General features: G+C 40.7%; 2 protein-coding genes across 11 annotated transcripts in view; one reads left to right on the top strand and one right to left on the bottom strand.

The window, feature by feature from the left end:
• GRIN1 (glutamate ionotropic receptor NMDA type subunit 1) overlaps positions 1-8,187 on the top strand; it is a 121,783-nt gene extending 113,596 nt beyond the window's left edge. For 8 of the 10 annotated variants that reach the window (XR_013221180.1, XM_077284066.1, XM_077284060.1 and 5 more), the window contains one exon: positions 372-8,187. Coding sequence is in view for 6 of the 10 variants with exons in the window: in XM_077284066.1 (XP_077140181.1) it covers positions 372-440 (69 nt within the window). In the remaining 4 variants the exon portion in view is untranslated. Of the gene's footprint in view, positions 1-270 lie in introns of all 10 variants that reach the window. The other 2 variants (XM_077284067.1, XM_077284061.1) reach the window with 2 other exon arrangements.
• Positions 8,188-8,255: 68 nt separating this feature from the next.
• Positions 8,256-14,616, bottom strand: LOC143805143 (leucine-rich repeat-containing protein 26-like). Its single transcript, XM_077284058.1, has 2 exons — positions 11,123-14,616; positions 8,256-9,401 (listed from the first exon to the last, which is right to left on the bottom strand). Exons 1-2 carry the CDS (start codon positions 11,733-11,735, stop codon positions 9,133-9,135), a joined length of 882 nt encoding a protein of 293 aa, XP_077140173.1. The 5' UTR covers positions 11,736-14,616; the 3' UTR covers positions 8,256-9,132.
• Positions 14,617-19,157: the final 4,541 nt, after the last annotated feature.

Below are 19,157 nucleotides of genomic sequence, written 5' to 3'. Positions count from 1 at the left end.
GGATTACAATAGTCATTTTCACACCGTAGACATTTTACAGCAGCATTATATTATTAGCAGCCGGGATTTCAAACACTCTCCCTTTATAGTACAACTTTTTGCACTTCTCATACATTAATACACTTACATCTTCCAGTTGTAATACATATCAAATAGAGAGAGTGACTTCCAATGTGTGTCCTGTATATTGTTATTAGTGTAACAAATGTTCTAAGCAGCCAGTAAACCATCAGAGTATATAACTGGCCCACCGTATTGTCATTTTTACAGACATAAAACTCTGCAGAATGAAACAGAAGCTACATCGGCAGAGTCCAGGCTTGGCCCCAGTTGATCCTCACCTTTCCTCTCTGTATATTTGTATTTTACAGCAATACCATCCAACTGACATCACGGGTCAGCTAAATCTGTCCGATCCCTCTGTTAGCACTGTGGTGTAGTACAAAGAAGAGAGACAGTGACTGTTCTGGCTTGTGGATGGTATATAATGGACCTAAGAGCAACGCAATTCACATTTGCATAACTGGTAAGAAAGAGGTCACAACAGGACTCTGGGACTGCATGTTTTCCACATATACCCCCATACCCCTTTGCTCACTACACCTGGCTCGATGGTTGGATTTTACACTTCAAACCTTTACTGGAGAGAAATGAACAGATGTTTTTTTTTTTTGCCTACTAAATTTGCCCTTCTCTCCACCTTTTTTCCTATTTTTTTAAATCTGTAAATCAAACATTTAAATGGACGAACAGAACAATATTTGAATATTTTTATTTATTTATTTTTATTTTGTTTTTATATATATATTTTTGCTGCTGTATCTGTGTTATTATCGTAATGCAAATCATCATCACCTTCTTTTTTTCCCATCAGCAAAAAATGTCTTTAATACGCATGGGATGTATATTTCCGCACATGTATTATACGAAATGTGAAAATCTGCTCTCGACAGTCTTTTAGGTTTTACTTTTCCAATTAAGGAAGCCCTTCTCCTCCCATGAAAATTTTTATCCTCATAATGTATTGCAGTCATCACATTATATGGCACTGTGTATTTTCAATTGCTCAGTTTGCGTTTCTAGCCATCTAATTGTTCTCTTTTCCATTAGGTCTATGACATCACGTATTAAAAACTGACTAGCTGAATCCTTCTAAGCTCTTTGTACAAACAGGAGATCAATTTTCACCATATGACTCAAACGTCACAGCAAAGGTCCCTGATGGGGAGGAGGGAGCAGCAGCAGGGTCAAGAGTTAAAGAGGGAAATAATTTCTACAGGGACAGGAGATCTCCAGTTTCAACATAGAGCAGAGAGAAGAGAAGAATTAGCTAGGTAGAAAGACAAAATGAGCAATTGTAAGTACATAGTGCTATATAATATGATTTGCAACATATTTAGAGGATAAATATTTTTTATGGGAGTGTTTCTTTGAAAGGGCTTGCCCCAACTCAGCAAGTTATCACCTATCTGCAGGCTATCTGCTGTAGTCCCATACGCAATGAATAGAGAGGAGTGTTTTGGAGCTCTGTTTTTGGAATCGGTGGGATCAGCTCAGCTGTGGATAGGTGATAACTTCCTGAGTTGGGACAGTCCCTTAAACGGTGAGAAAAAAAGGAGTATTTTTGTTGTTTTTACTGGGAGTGATGCACCTCTTGTCCATGGTTTGAGTGCCATATTGCAGCTCATTTCTTTCTATGTAATTACCATAGTACTGAGCAGTAATACCAGACGCCACCCACGGACAGAGTGCTGCAGTCTCCGGAAAAGAAGCAAAGCGTTGTTTGTTAGTTTTTTAATCTTTGACAATTCCTTTAAGAATTTAACTTGTATTCGTGTGTAAGTATATGTAGATTTGATAACCAGTCATAAAAAGATGGCCAATCAGATCAGGACTCTCATTTCCGTATCTTGGGTAAAAAAAATTCAGCTAGGAACTGATTGATTTCACATCCATGCTTCATGCAACACTTTTTTCCAATTTTCACCATGTAGTATGACGGAAGCAAACATTTTTCACAGACATCCTAAGTGGCCATTACTTGGGCTTGTCACATGTAATCTCTGTGGGAGGCCATTTTATTTTTTTAGTAAAAATAATATTTTCAAGCATGTTACCTTTTCATTTAGGTATGTCTCCATGAAGTGTTATATCTGGCTATAAAAATGGCCATTTTCATGGATTATCTGTAATCTGTAAGTGTGAGAACAGAAGTGACATTAGTTAACAATATTACCCCACCATTTACAGTTATTACTATATGTATTTTTGACTGTAGTTATATATAATTGTCTGACCTTCTTTAATATCAAGATGAGATATGCAAGATAAGTGCAGTTATAATGTCATCTTTGCATAGGCCTGTGGTCTTCACCCTGCAGCTCTCCAGCTGGTACCAAAATTACCGACCGTCCCAATTCAGACTGGGCAAATTCGTCATGCCCTACATTGAAAAGGGTGGGGCTTACGTAATCCTTTCCCAAAAGTGGGCTTCCCTGGCAGGTTCAAGGGAGTTCCTGGATGGAACTGGAGGTGGGATTTAAACAGCACTGCAACTTCTAACAGCCTGGAAAGTCCACAGCCATCTGGACATGCTAGGAGTTGTAGTTTCACAGCAGCAGGAGAGCTACAAGTTATAGACAACAGGTTCATGCTGTATAATTACTTAGGGACTAATAGATTATTAACGGATCCACTATCAGGTTTTGATGAAATTGTTTTAGTATCAGAACCTGGAATCATTGAAGGTCCATCTAGTTCCCTGGTGGTCCAAACTAATTGCAGGTTTAGTATCAAACAATTGCAGGAAAAAGAAGAAACGTTCCAGCTTCTGGTAACATTTTCAGAGTAATCTATATTCCATAAAAAAAAAGAAAAAAAAATATAAAAAAATATTGTGGACAGGAACAGGAGCAAGCAGCGCGTTTCTAACTTGGTTGTTCTTTATCAAGCTTGATAAAGAACAACCGTGTTTGAAGCACATCGCTTGTTCCTGGAGTTCACTATATTTTTTTAATTGTTTTTTGATGGAATAATGATTACTCTGAAAATTTTACAAGAAGCTGGAACATTTCTACTTTTTCCTGCAATTGCTATACATGAATGGTCGGCTCTTGGTTCTGTGCACGCTGGCCTCCTATAAACTTCAACTGTGAGTTGGCACTATCCTCTTCTGTTTGTTGCAGTATCAAGCACCTTATTGCTATTTTTTCCTCCAGGAAAATACTGAAATTCAGCTCTGGTAAAAATTAAGAGACCAATGCAAAATGTTCAATTTGTCTGATTTTTCTCTTTATAGGTATATTTTTGAGTGAAATGTACATTTTTCTTTTATTCTATAAACTACTGACAACATGTCTCCGAATTTCCAAGCAATAAATGTATTTTTTTTTCTGAAAAGGAGAAATAGTCAAAATTACAGAAAAAAAACAGTGCTTTCAGACCTCAAATAATGCAAAGAAAACAAGTTCATAATCATTTAGAAACAACAATACTAATGATTTATCTCGGGAAGAGTTCAGAAATCAATATTTTGTGGAATAACCCTGATTTTTAATCACAGCTTTTATGCATCTTGGCATGCTTTCCACCAGTCTTTCAAACTCCTCCTGGCGCAAAAATGTAAGCAGGTCTTCTTTCTTTGATGGCTTTGACTATCCATCTTCCTCTTGATTATATTCCAGAGGTTTTCAATGGGGTTCAGGTCTGGAGATTGGGCTGCCCATGACAGGGATTTCATGTGGTGGTCTCTTAATTTTTGCCAGAACATAATTCTGTGGGTTCTTATCCTATTTATACATAATATGTGCTTGTTTCAATTATAGCATGAGGAATGCATAAATAAGGGGGAATTCATTAGGCTATGTTCACACGTTGCATTTTTGCTGTTTTTTTTCCTAAGGCAAAACCTGCTCTCTGGGCAGTAAGAAACTTGCCTCAAAAAGTAGGTTTTGCTTCTTTTTATTGCTTTTTGCTCCGTTTTTGTAAGGGCACATTTGTCTCCTGTGTATGCTGATAAAGTTTAGTGCATAAAAAAAATCTACTTCATCAGATTTTGGCACCAAAAACGCAACAAAACTTGATACCTGCATTTTATGCATCACACATTCCTTTCAACGGGTGGAAAACAATGAAAAAAGTGACATGCTGCATTTGGCAAAAAACAAGGTATTGCACAAAATACTGAGAAAAAACAGGCTGTGTGCATGAGATTTCTGAAATGTCATAGACTTTGTTGGTACTGTAAACCAAAGCAGAAAATTTGCATAAAAACGCTGAAAATACACAACGCATGAACATAGCTTAAAAATATTTTTTTTATACTTTTCGGTAAGCTCGTCACTTTTTTTTTTTTAAAAAAAGGAACAGGGCTGGTGCAAAAAATACCACTTGTGATGTTTGTGACTTTTCAATGCCAGTAAATGATACATTTTCTCTAAAGGATATGTCACTCACCAACATGGTCCATAAGGTTATTTGGGAATCAACAAATACGAAATAAACGATAGGGGGAAGTGATTTTTCCAGAGTCTTCTTCAAATGACCTTTAAAGCCCACTATTAAGCTTTTGGGATACTCCTGGTATTTTGACAGTGCCAAACTCTGAATTATATAATTTACTTGTCGACTAATATAAAATTACCATATCACAACAGTTCCTCAGTTGACAGGTCAGGCTGCTCCTTGTCATTTCTGCTTCATCATGACAGGCGCAGACAGTGCATATAATAGAGTCTGAATGGTTTTGTTGTAGAGTCCGCCATCTTGGTGGAAAGAATAGTGCTGCATGTTGCTCAATTCTTACCACCAAATGGGGCAGAATCTGTGTTGGATCAACAGATGTAGATATAAAATCACTAGACCCTAATTATGGGTTGTGCAGAATTTAAAAAATGATGCAACCCAAATTTACATATAGCAATCAATGGACCTCATATATCAAAAAGAGAGATGCAAACCAATCAGAATGCACTTTTAGCTACGGTATTTTTTGTATTGCCTTTGGAAAATGACAGATTTATGATTTGCTTTGAGCACCTTTTTTTGCCAGTTTTGATACACAAGGACATGTGTTTTCAGGTGCCTTCCCCTTGGATATTGAGGCCATTTTAAGTTTTTGAATCAAGACTACCAATTCAATATTTAAATCATAAAATTTTTATATCCGCCTCTAACACCTGGGAATGCATAGGACTTATGGAGTTGTAAGTATGACAATTGCTGGAAGAGCCCAACTTTACAAAGTCTAACTGGCAAAATGAAAAATTCTTACAGTCCACCACCTAATGGTCTAATGCTAACAAAAATATTTGATCATTTAACTCATTATATTTCTTTCCATACCTTAACAATCTGGTTTTGGAGGTATTTGGGTTGTTAGAAGTGATTTTTTTTGTAACATTACAGTCATTTAACATTACTATATCTATATAATGTATGAAGTCATCGCCAAATTATTATTTTATATGTTTCTTTTAAGGTTTTCTTATAGCTAATCTTGCTGATAATGTACTCACCCACTTGACGGTTTCGTATGATAATGAGTAATGACGTCTTTTCGTTATCTAAAGCAGTAGCAATTTACTGGCCCATTTCATCCGGACTGAGTGGTTTTTAGTTGACTGTAGCTAGTAAACTAGTTGCAGCTTCTGTGTTACATTCGTGCATTCACTTATATATTTTATTAATGCATTTATTAAATTCTCCCCTTATAAAATTGTAACAAAAATCCCATACTCTCCCCGTAAAGGCCGATTTCACACATTTGAAATTCACGATCTGAGTACTGTGGTCTCTTGCCCTGAACTCAAAAGTCTCATGGGCATTTATGAGGTTGTTGAGTGCGGGTCAGGAGACCTCCAGCCAGTCCGGAGATTGAGGACAGTACTCAAAGCGAACATGCCATACAAGTGAAACCGGCGTAAGGGTAGGTTCCCATGGGGCATGTCCTTGAAATATGGTGTAGTAAAGCAGCATGTTTCACTCTTTGTAAAGCAAATAGCATCCGCAGGATAACTTGAAATGCTACGGATACAATTTTTGCAGAAAATAAAAACCTTTATAAATACCAGCAAGATTTCTGTCTTGGAAACTTAAATGGAAAATCTCCGGCATTTATGTTACATGGCAACCTACCCTAAAGGTTATTTTCACTTCAAAATTACAGTATAATAACTCAGTTGCCGCTCGTTGAAAATCTCTTTTTTACATGACCAAACTCTGTATTGCTAATACGATAATGCGGTCCACACAGAGCGTGCGTATTGTGAGCAGTATACACTGTTTTATGGGGCAATGTGCTGCTGACAATGATAATCTTTTAAAAGATGCAATTTTCTCTGAAAGCAAGCGCTGCAGTCTGATCAATGACATGTTTACATGGGTCAATAAGTAGAAGATTTAGACCTCTGGACCTATACAAATGCCCAGACTCTCTAGGTAATTGATTTACACAATAAAATAACTGGTGTCAGCGACAGTGCCGCTTTACTGCACTATAACCAAGGGGATTTCTGCTTTAGACAATCTTTTATTTTGCTAAAAGGAATTAAATCTACTCAATTGTCATGCTGCTGAGACCTTTAGGCTATGTGCACACGTTGCGTGTTCGTGTGCGGATTTTTCCGCACCGTTTTTGCTAAATCCGCAGGTAAAACGCACTGCGGATTTACCGCGGATTTCCTTTGGTTTTTATGTGGATTCCACCTGCGGTTTTACACACCTGTGGATTCCTATTGAGCAGGTGTAAACCGCTGTGGAATCTGCACAAAGAATTGACATGCTGCGCAAAATACAACGCAGCGTTTCCGCGCGGTATTTTCCACAGCATGTGCACAGCGGATTTCGTTTTCCATACGTTTACATGGTACTGTACAATGCATGGAAAACTGCTGCGAATCCGCAGCGGCCAATCCGCTGCGGATCCGCAGCAAAATCTGCAACGTGTGCACATAGCCTTAGCGATCACCTGTGATCTGTAAGTGTACCATTTCAGTGCCCCTATGATTATATGTTAATGAAATGCATAGCCTAGTCCCTGTAATTTATGGACTTGCCAGGTCCTTCAAAGCCAGATACACTCTAACATTTTTTATTTGCCTATTTTGAATGGGTTTTCTAAATCAGACATCCCCTTTAACTCCTGATATTTTCTATATGTCATGTTTTATCATTAATTTTTTTTCCATTTTTTCTTCCTTTCTATTGTATGTATTGGCAATTCTGTAATATTTTATTATTATGGATGTGTTCCTTATGGTTTGCTGCTTTCATACTTACTTACACTATATTATATGTATGACCATCATATACCTAATTTCCTCACTTTAATTAACTATAGTCTAGATTGGTCTGTGTGCTACATGATAAAAAAAATATAAAAATTGACTGGGAAATGACATATGATGACTAATGATGAGCGAGTATACACGTTGGGTGGTCTCCGAGTATTTGTTAGTGCTCGGAGATTTAGTTTTCCTCACCTCAGCTGAATGATTTACATCTGTTAGCCAGCTTGATTACATGTGGGGATTCCCTAGCAACCAGGCAACCCCCACATGTACTCAGCCTGGCTAGTAGCTGTAAATCATTCAACAGCGGCGATGAAAACTAAATCTCTGAGCACTAACCAATACTCAGAGATCACCAGAGCGTGCTCGGGAAAACCCGAGTAACGAGTATACTCGCTCATCACTAATGATGACGCTTTGGACTACATAGAATTTACCCTTGTACATGAACGGTATCGCTGTCTATGTGCAATTACACTCTACAGGACATTTTGGGCATGTAAGTCTGTACATGACTATTTATTTTCCCTGAAGTAATACGATTTACAGTAAACAAGGCTTACTCTACCTCTGACTTGTCAGTTGTGGTAGAACTACATGTCCCTGCCATGATGTGACTTGTAGTTCCACAGCTACTGGCGATCACAGGTGCTAAGCCATCATTCCAGGCTTGAGTATCTAGTATGAGGGGTGATGTCAGATGTATGTTTATATATATTACGGTATATATATTTCCTATATAAATATATATTGCTATAATTTGTTTTTACAGATTTGTATTTCAGACTATATTCTTGAGTGCTCAGTCATTACGTTCTCTGGGTAACCATTTCTGTATATGCCACTCTATGTGAAAATTATTTAAAGGAGATTTATAAATAAAAGTTCTTGAAAAATATCAGTTTTCATGTATTTAATTCCTATGACTTTTTTTACATCCTGAAATATGGGAAAAGCCAGTCCGAGAGATACAGAAGTCTTCTACCATCGCCATTTTCCTCTTGCCAGTTCTCCTGTGTTTTTGGCTGAGATAGTTTGGATTGGTTTTGACTGAAGGTTGGGGTATAATTTTCTTGGTCGCAATTACAGACGCATAGAACCAGTTTTGGATTGTGGTTTCATGGTCCCAACAGAGTCTTTCTATGAGGGATATGTGTTTGTCCACCCATAAATACAGCCCTGCTCCATTTATAGAGACCCCAGACCACACCATTCATATAACACCCCCCCCCAAAAAAAAAAAAAAAAAAACTATTCAGACCCCACAATAATTCAGCATCAGATCAGGCCACCCTAAATGTGACTGCAAAGTGCGAGCTTTATGGACCATCATTGCACCTGATGATTCAGTATAATCCTAGCCCGGCGACATGGTTTCTGCAGTATCCCCTACTTCTCGATTTCAGCTTTGCTCAAAATACCTGCCAACTCTTCCATAGGTATGAAAGGTCTTTTCTTTTTATGGGCACCTGCCCTGGGAAAGTTGGAAATTATGTCCCAAAGTCACCTATAAATGAGGTTCTTCTGCTGGACCTGTTGGGTCTGGAGTGTGGATCATTGAACTTTCTAGTGCTCTGCCCTCCATGGGGCAGTCAAAGCCCTTTTCCAAAATTGTAGTGGAGACACAATGGATGTGTACTAAGTAATACATAAAATATATTTTTGGATTGATATATGAGATAGACGGGGTCATAGGAGATTATGATGTTTAAAATAAAGTAATATATTTCCGTATTTTGTAACTGAAAGGTTCCGTAACATTTTCATCAAGCAAATACATGAGCAGGTTAGGTCATAATTTTCTCTCTATATATACAGCATACTGGTATGTGCGGTCCATTGGTTACATTGTCCCGCTTCCTGTCTTCCTCCTATACACATGTGGTTTTCTTTGGGTTTTTAGCAACAACCGTTCGTAAGAAACAATGAGTGACCCAGTTGCCAAGCAGAGGATAATGCTGCTCAGGAAAAGCGCCATGCCGATTAGCAGGAAATATAGGTATTCATAGAGCGTGAAGAAGTGCTGGCAGTGGTCAAAAGAATCACTCTCAATTTCCAGGACTGGATACTGGTCCAGATATTTTGGGACGCCACATAAAGTTCGTTCTTTTTCTGAAAGACAAACAAAAACCCTAAAAATAAAAATATATATATATTTTGTAGAGGCGTACCTGATAAAACCTTGGTCTTTCTACCCTTAATCTCCCGCAATTTAAAGATTCTTCTGGTTCACATCTTAGTCCAATATGTATGGGAACTGTCCTGATTTTTCAGCACTAGAACTTGCCATCTAATGGGTGGTTCTTCTTCAGTCACATTCTCCCAGCACTATGAGTGCAAGAACTTCCTTTCCTTGAATTCCCAGTCTAAATTGATCCTGGCACAGTCAACTGCTTACCTGCTATAATCTTAAGGTACCTTCACACAACGATGCCGATTGCTGCAGCGTCGCTGTGTGGTCGCTGGAGAGCTGTCACACAGACAGCTCTCCAGCGACCAACGATGCCGAAGTCCCCGGGTAACCAGGGTAAACATCGGGTTGCTAAGCACAGGGCCGCGCTTAGTAACCCGATGTTTACCCTGGTTACCAGTGTAAATGTAAAAAAACAAACACTACATACTTACATTCGCGTCCCCCGGCGTCCGCTTCCCTGCACTGTGTAAGCGCCGGCAGTAGCAGGGCACAGCGGTGACGTCACCGCTGTGCTTTGCTTTCCGGCCAGCACTGACACATTCAGTGCAGGAAGCTCTGAGCAGCAGCGCGGACGCCGGGGGACGTGACAGACATCAGAGGGTGAGTATGTACTGTTTTTTTTTTTACTTTTACAATGGTAACCAGGGTAAATATCTGGTTACTAAGCGCGGCCCTGCGCTTAGTAACCCGATATTTACCCTGGTTACCATTGTAAAACATTGCTGGCATCGTTGCTTTTTCTGTCAAACACAACGATACACGCCGATCTGACGACCAAATAAGGTTCTGAACTTTCAGCAACGACCAGCGATATCACAGCAGGATCCAGATCGCTGCTGCGTGTCAGACACAACGATATCGCTATCCAGGACGCTGCAACGTCACGGATCGCTGTCGTTATCGCTGCAAAGTCGTTTAGTGTGAAGGTACCTTTAAAGATGCCTTTCTGTGATGCATGTATGTAAACGACTCTCAAAGACCCCCCACAAAGACCCTCTACTACTTCTTGCAGAGACAAAGACCCACCCCACATTTCCTGTACAAAGATTAGCCCCCCTCTTATAGCTCTTATAGCAACAAAGATCCCTCTCCACTTTCAGTAGAGATAAACGTCCTGCCTACATTTCCTGTAAATAGACAAAAACCCACCCCCCACTTCATGTAGAGAGAAAAACCCACTCCCTCTAGAGAAAAAAATGCCCCTAATTTCTATAATCTGTCTTGCTGACTACTAATAGAGATATACTACATTTGACAACAAGCAATTTACAGCACCCCATTGTAGTGATTATTGTAGGTCGGATGCCCCTCCAGTCTAGGACTTACCCCCTAATTACACATTTAATGAGAGGTGCTACTTAATAGTTCTAGCCAAATGATCGTCTTTTAAGGCTGTGAACATAATCTCATCTCAATCACAACATTTAGTAGGTGCCCTAGTTGGGGTTTGTCAAATATTAAGAATAGTCTTAGCTAGAGAGTAGTACATTACATATTTGTGAACTGAATCAAGTCTCCCAAATAATCTAAAGTCTTCCAATTATTGAACAAGAAGCCATCCTTAAAAAGACACAGCCTCAATAACATTGCCTCAGTATACCTGATCCTGTAGGACAAATTATCCTAAGTAGACTCTTACCATAAATTTTCTCTGCATTTTCTATCATCCAAGACAACAGATACTGAATCTGACAGGTGCATACCCAGGGGTTTCCATCCAATCTTAGATGTGTTAAGGCTGGTAGATTATATAAAATGTCCACCCTTAGGCCAGTCAAGGCATTGTTGTGTATATAAAGCGTGGTAAGATTTCCGAGGGTCTCTAAGACGTTCTCTGACAGCCAAGAAATACGGTTGTTCCCCAAGTTTAAGGTTTTTAGACTTGACAAGGGCTTGAAAACCTCTGGTTTTAGGGTGGACAACTGGTTGCTGCTGAGATCCAAGTAGCTAAGGTTCTGAAGGTTCTTGAAGGCCTGAGAATCAATGTAGGATATTAGGTTATTCTGTAACTCCAGGCGATTAAGGTGTGGATAATTATGAAATGATAACATCTTCAGGGCAGTGAGTTTATTATAGGCGAGGAGAATGGTATGAGTGTCCTCATTCAAATCCTCTGGGATGAAATAGAGACCTCTTCCATAGCAGTCTACAACTCCTGGAGAACAGCTGCAGATGTCTGGACATCTGGAGGTCAGTAGGCTGGCCAAACCCATTAGAGTCATTAGGATGATGATCTCCAGGAATCCCCTCATATCAGCAATCAATCTTTTGTCAATCAGGGAAACATTGGTCAATCTTCAAAAAAATATGTGATCCCCAAAACTGTGCACAAAGCACTGATCTTCTTCATTTCATGGCTGCATCCTGTTCTGCACAGATTTCCTTAAAATCGTCCTACAAGTTTAAACCGAAAACTTTCTCCAAACTTGTACTAATTTCTTAAGTAAATGACAGGTCACATGAGCTGTACAAATATTAACCGGGATTAATGTAAGGTTAGGTGGCAGCCGAGTACTCGCTCATTGTTCTCCTATTGAAAGGGATAATTAACTCCACCCAACAGAATAAAGAAAAAAAAAGTCTTACCCAGAAAGGGCAGAACATAGGAGATTAGTGAGGTGAACGGGCGAATCGGTAAAACTTTCATTGTTTAAATTACTATACATACTTTCGATTCAGACCATGCCTTATTTAGAGGTGGGGGGGGGGGGATCACAAGCAGATGACCCCTCTCTATGACATTCACATACTAAAGAGCTATTTCTCCTGACTTTCCTCCATTAAGATGCTTGTTTATCTGTGACTATCAGGGTATGTGCACACGTCAGGATTTCTTGCAGAAATTTTCCTGTCAAAAACCGGACATTTCTGCCAGAAATCCGCATGCTTTTTCTCGCGTTTTTGATGCGTTTTTGTGCGGTTTTTTTCAAATGCATAGAATAGCGGGAAAAACACAGAAAACCCGCAAAATTAATGAACATGCTGCTCTTTTTAACGCGATGCGTTTTTTTTGCAGAAAAAAAAACGCATCATGTGCACAAAACATGCAGAATGCATTCTAAATTATAGGATGCATAATGTATGCGTTTTAATGAGTTTTTATAGCGTTTTTATCGCGATAAAAACGCGAAAAAACCTGATTGTGTGCACATAACCTCATGCATGTGTTCTCCATGGGGAGAGGTGAATAAAGCAGTGGACACCTCTGCTGGTGGCTTATCACTAGTGAAAACAAAGATTTTCACTCTTTGTTCTGCCATGATCTGCTGGTAGGAAGAATCTGGCACCCCCATTGTATGGATTCTCCTCCCCTCGTGATGGCCTACTAAATGATGATGCCATAGGCCGGCGTCACACTCAGCGTATGAAAATACGGTCCATTTTTTACGGCCATAATACGCAGAAATGTTCCCAAAATAGTGATCCGTATGTCATCCGTAGGCAGGGTGTGGCAGCGTATTTGGCGCATGGCATCCTCCGTATGTAATCCGTATGGCATCCGTACTGCGATATTTTCTCACAGGCTTGCAAAACCGACATCTAATGGATTTATGTGCTCAAATGTCCGTTAAAACACACACATGTATATATATACTGTATTTATATTTAATTCAGCGCGAGATATGTGAAAAGCCGGTAATTCAATTGCCGGCTTTTTCTTTCTCCTTCACAAACCCGACATGATATGAGACATGGTTTACATACAGTAAACCATCTTATATCCCTTTTTTTTTCGCATATTCCACACTACTAATGTCAGTAGTGTGTATGTGCAAAATTTGGGCGCTGTAGCTGCTAAAATAAAGGGTTAAATCGCGGAAAAAATTGGCGTAGGCTCCCGTGCAATTTTCTCCGCCAGAGTGGTAAAGCCAGTGACTGAGGGCAGATATTAATAGCCTAGAGAGGGTCCATGGTTATTGGCCCCCCCTGGCTAAAAACATCTGCCCCCAGCCACCCCAGAAAAGGCACATCTGGAAGATGCGCCTATTCTGGCACTTGGCCTCTCTCTTCCCACTCCTGTGTAGCGGTGGGATATGGGTTAATGTCACCTTGCTATTGTAAGGTGACATTAAGCCAGATTAATAATGGAGAGGCGTCAATTATGACACCTATCCATTATTAATCCAATAGTACGAAATGGTTAATAAAACACACACACACATTATTTAAAAGTATTTTAATGAAATAAAGACACAGGGTGTTTTAATATTTTATTATACTGGTAATCCACCTGAAGATCCTCGTCCTGTAAAAAAGGTAACATAAAAAATCAACAATATCCCATACCTTCCGTCGTTCTGTCAGTCCCACGATGTAAATCCATCTGAAGGGGTTAAATCATTTTACAGCCAGGAGCTGTGCTAATGTAGTGCTCGTGGCTGTAAAACCCCGGGGAATGAATGGAATGCAGGGGAATGTCCTGTAGTTACCTTGAGTCCGGAGATGCGCCCTCTGCTGGATGTCCTCATATGAACTCGAGCGTGGGAATTTTTCCCACCGCTGCGTATTTCTCACAGGTCACACTGCTGGTCCGTGTGTAATCCGTATTTTTCTCACCCCCATAGACTTTCATTGGCGATTTTTTTTGCGCAATACGGTGACAAACACAGCATGCTGCGATTTTCTACGGCCGTACAAGACCGTATAATACGGATCAGTAAAATACGGCAGATAGGAGCTGGAGAATCATTGTACCGTATGCAATCCGTATTTTCTGCACCTCTCATACGTCCGTAAAACTCGCTAGTGTGACGCCGGCCATAGAGTTCAGCCAGGTCTCTTGACTCTAATTTATCAGTACTAGTTTTTATGCCATCTCTTTATACAGCAGTGAGGTTTTTCCTCTGATAATGACAATTTAGCCTAAATAAGATTTGGGTTTGTTATTCCATACATAGTGGTTCCCCCACCCATTGTGAATGTGAACAGCAGTAAATGGGGGCTTGGTTACAGTTTATTTTCAAGATTGGAGGCACTCCCAATGTTCACAAAATGACACCATATTCTAACTATGCCACCACTTAGCTTTCCTTTAAAGGAGTATCTGATCGGACTATCATCAGAAAATGACTTATTCTTAAAATCAGGTTTTTATGTATTTTTGTTATGGCTATTTTTTCCCCAAATTATAATCTGTATGAAAAAAAAAAAAAAAAAAGCAAAAATCTTGCAATTCTCACACTGGCCACTGGGGTTGTTTTTTTACACCTTAACTTCCTGCTGTTTCAGTAAACAACACATATACATAGCCACAATGGTCATACCTAGCGCCTATCTTTTATATTGAAGCATCTAATGAGCATGTGCAAAAGTCAAGGTGAAGAAAGAGGGAGAAAGTTAGCTGTGATATCGCCTATTGTGACTAGAGAATCCAGTATTATCAGCTGTGTGTAGAGGTGTTACCTGTCATTGTAATCATGCCTCTGATGATAAAGAACTTGCTGAAAACTTCCCAAAAGAACAGGAAGTATGAGTCTAAAAAAGTCCAGTTGTAAATTGCAAGATCCCTAATTTTGTAATTTATTACACATTGAACATTGTGGTGTAGTGACCCCTGTGGCAGCTAGGGGGCGCTGTGTGTGCTCCTTGGGATATGCATTGAGGCATATCTGTTATGATAATGGTGGTGAAACAGTGACTGGCAGAATTGTGAATGGCTGATATGTGTCGCAGAGGGAGTCTGCGTGGTAAGTCTGATGCAATGTTGTTATTCTGGGACCTGTAGTCCCTCAAGAGTGTGTATATCTATGGTGTAGTTGTAAGGGAGACTTATTAGGCTAGTTGTGTGAGATGGGCGGGACAAACTAGCCACACATCCACACTCCCACCTGTGGGAGTGGTTAGTACTATATAATGTGACTGAGGTCTGGTCATATGGGCTCTGGGTGTGGACCTGAATGGTCTATGCCGGAAGGTCCTGGAGAGAGCCCCATGTGTTGGAAGTGGCGGCTCCCTGAAGAGCACATGGCGGGGACTCTGGACCTCGCACAGACCAGACTGTGGAACGAATGGAGATTCATGTTGTACTGACCGGGGTCAGAGTAAAAGAAAGAGAGAGACATTGTGTCTGGGGCACCTCTGAGGCCAAGGGGTGTCCAGGAACCCGTGAAGGTTGCCAACAGGTAACGGTCTGAAAACCATGTGTAATGCTGACCGGGGTTAGAGACGAACTGTGGTAAAGTTGAATGTGTCCAGATACTGTTCAAGCTGTTACTAAGTTCCTGTGGATGTGGTTTATGTTGTGCGAAATAAACCTAAAAGACTGTGTTTTTGATAGAAAACCGTGCCCGAGTGCTTTAATCCCATGCCAAGCGAGTGTCCCCCAAGACACGTAGTAGGCGCTATGCTACAACATTAAAATAAGAACAAAATAAATATATGCAAAATAAAAACCTGATTTAAACAACAGGTCATTTTCTGATGACACATTCCCTTTAATTTAGGAGAATTTAATGCAGCAGAAAATGAAATTAATTTTAAACATCACAGAACTCATCAGCATTTCAGCAGCAATGAACGTAAAACACAAAGTGAAATGAACCTACTGGAACCCTGCCAGGATTTATACAGCCGATGCGTTGGTATACACAACCCCTGGCATACAGTGTGTAGATTCCTTGGGAAACATAGAGTTTACTTACCAGTAAATCCTTGTGGTTTTCCGGCCTGAGACGGGGATTTCATTTCTAATCATGTTTGGGTGAATAAGATTAACAACTTGAAATATTTAATGTTTTGTGGTGTCAGTATTGCCAGCTTGCTATAGGGCAAGGTGCTAATCAAATACCAGCATTGTGACTTGTAAGGGCGCTTTACAAGATGAGCGATTCTCTAACATAATATTATTACGAGAATTTTTGTCTAACAGGTAGGAAAATATCCAATAGCAGGAACAAAGAAAGTAAGAGATATTGCCCTTTAAGTCACTATTACTAACAGGGTATTTTAGCACAGGTCATGTAATGCAGACATCTCCTTGGGGAGATAGGGCCCAGCCATGGTTTTTCCATCTCATTTTGTAATAGGGCCTCAAGAATCTGTGCAGAATGCCCCTCTGCAATATTGGCAATCATGTAGGAGGGATGTAGTATGAGGGTCACATTCCTAGCATTCAGCAGAGGTCTTGTGCAAAAAACAAACAAACAAAAAAAAAAAAACTAAAGCCAATTTCCTAGCCTTGAAACAAGAGTTTTACTTCCTCCTGGGATATAAATTACATAATTAATTCTCTTACTCAAACACTGTCAGGTCCATAAAACTTTATCCCTATTCTTCTGATACTTTAACAAGTTGGTTAGTATAAGCTACTAGGTGATGAAATAGGTGGCAAAAGGAAATTAAGTCTATGCCCTATTCACACCATGTCTGAGCCTTCCAACAGATATATCCAGTATATCACAAAAGTGAGAACACCTCTCACAATGTAATACAGTTTGTATAACAGTGTAAATTTGGTGAATCTTCTAAATAACTAAACACACAGCCAATATGTCACGACTCTTGTCAGGTGAAGCGGGAACAGGGGCTCATTCCCTGTCCCTAACACTAGGGGGCGCCCTAGCTCGCCTTGTTCCCCAGGATACTTCTGAAGGTGAAGATGCTGGGGCACGTACCTTGCCTTATCTCCTGAATCCACTCTCGGTCTGTACCCTTCCCCCACCCAGGGAAGAGGGGAGTAGCAGTGCACAGTAGTACACCAACCAGATGAACAAGGTAATACAAACAGGGGAACCGGAAAATACCAGGCATACAAATATACACTCACATATAACAGGTATGCACCAGGGAGTGGAGGATGGGGTAAAACCAAAGTAGGAGAAGAAAGGGACTTAGTAAACCAAACAACAGTCACAGATAAATCCACCAAACGCCTTCTCATATAACCATCTCGTAACTACTATCCTCCCTGCCATGCAGCATAAGCTAGCTCTGACTATGTGCATCAGTCAGAACCCAGATTATATAGGGGATAGGAGTGGGTAATAGTGCTCAGCCTTAGCTCCCAGAAGAGCAAATTAACTTCTGCACTGCCAAAATAAATTTACACCATTTAACCCCTTAAGCCCCAAGGGTGGTTTGCACATTAATGACCGGGCCAATTTTACAATTCTGACCACTGTCTGTCATGATTCTCAATGGCGAGAGAACATAGCCCAGCATATATGAGAACTAGCTCTTGGAAGATGGAAACTATACTGACCATGAACTAAACCTGCCGCACAACTAGAAGTGGCCGGGTAGCATGCCTACGTTTTTTTATCCCTAGATGCCCAGCGCCAGCCGGAGAACTACCTAATCCTAGCAGAGGAAAAGACAGTCCTGGCTCACCTCTAGAGAAATTTTCCCAAAAGGCAGACAGAGGCCCCCACATATATTGGCGGTGATTTTAGATGAAATGACAAACGTAGTATGAAAATAGGTTTCGCAAAAATCGAGGTCCGCTTACTAGATAGCAAGAAGACAGAAAGGGCACTTTCATGGTCAGCAGAAAACCCTATCAAAACACCATCCAGAAATTACTTTAAGACTCTAGCATTAACTCATAACACCAGAGTGGCAATTTCCGCTCACAAGAGCTTTCCAGACACAGTAACGAAACAGCAGCTGTGAACAGGAACAAAATGCAAAAACACACAAGGACAAAAGTCCAACTTAGCTGGGAGTTGTCTAGTAGCAGGAACATGCACAGAAAGGCTTCTGATTACATTGATGACCGGCATGAAACTGACAGAGGAGCAAGGTTATATAGCGACTCCCACATCCTGATAGGAGCAGGTGAACAGAGGGGATGATGCACACAAGTACAATTCCACAAGTGGCCACCGGGGGAGCCCAGAATCCAATTTCACAACAGTACCCCCCCCTCAAGGAGGGGGCACCGAACCCTCACCAGAACCACCAGGGCGATCAGGATGAGCCCTATGAAAGGCACGGACAAGATCGGAGGCATGAACATCAGAGGCAGTGACCCAAGAATTATCCTCCTGACCGTATCCCTTCCATTTGACCAGATACTGGAGTTTCCGTCTGGAAACATGAGAGTCCAAGATCTTTTCCACAACGTACTCCAACTCACCCTCAACCAACACCGGAGCAGGAGGCTCAACGGAAGGCACAGCCGGTACCTCATACCTGCGCAACAATGACCGATGAAAAACATTATGAATCGAAAAGGATGCAGGGAGGTCCAAACGGAAGGACACAGGGTTAAGAATCTCCAATATCTTGTACGGGCCGATGAACCGAGGCTTAAACTTAGGAGAAGAAACCCTCATAGGGACAAAACGAGAAGACAACCACACCAAGTCCCCAACACAAAGCCGAGGACCAACACGACGACGGCGGTTGGCAAAAAGCTGAGTCTTCTCCTGGGACAACTTCAAATTGTCCACCACCTGCCCCCAAATCTGATGCAACCTCTCCACCACAGCATCCACTCCAGGACAATCCGAAGATTCCACTTGACCGGAGGAAAATCGAGGATGAAACCCCGAATTACAGAAAAACGGGGACACCAAGGTGGCAGAGCTGGCCCGATTATTGAGGGCGAACTCCGCCAAAGGCAAAAAAGCAACCCAATCATCCTGATCCGCAGACACAAAACACCTCAAATATGTCTCCAAGGTCTGATTAGTCCGCTCGGTCTGGCCATTAGTCTGAGGATGGAAAGCAGA

This window comes from Ranitomeya variabilis, chromosome 2 (assembly GCF_051348905.1).
Source record: "Ranitomeya variabilis isolate aRanVar5 chromosome 2, aRanVar5.hap1, whole genome shotgun sequence".
NCBI classification, from domain to species: Eukaryota; Metazoa; Chordata; class Amphibia; order Anura; family Dendrobatidae; genus Ranitomeya; species Ranitomeya variabilis.
This window is presented reverse-complemented; position numbering and strand designations above follow the sequence as displayed.

Excerpts from the sequence above, each read along its gene's own strand:
- LOC143805143 (XM_077284058.1), bottom strand. The coding sequence starts at position 11,735 with ATGAGGGGATTCCTGGAGATCATCATCCTAATGACTCTAATGGGTTTG. Across the intron at positions 9,402-11,122 it reads AAATGCAGAGAAAATTTATG|AAAAAGAACGAACTTTATGT; the intron begins GTAAGAGTCTAC and ends TTTGTCTTTCAG.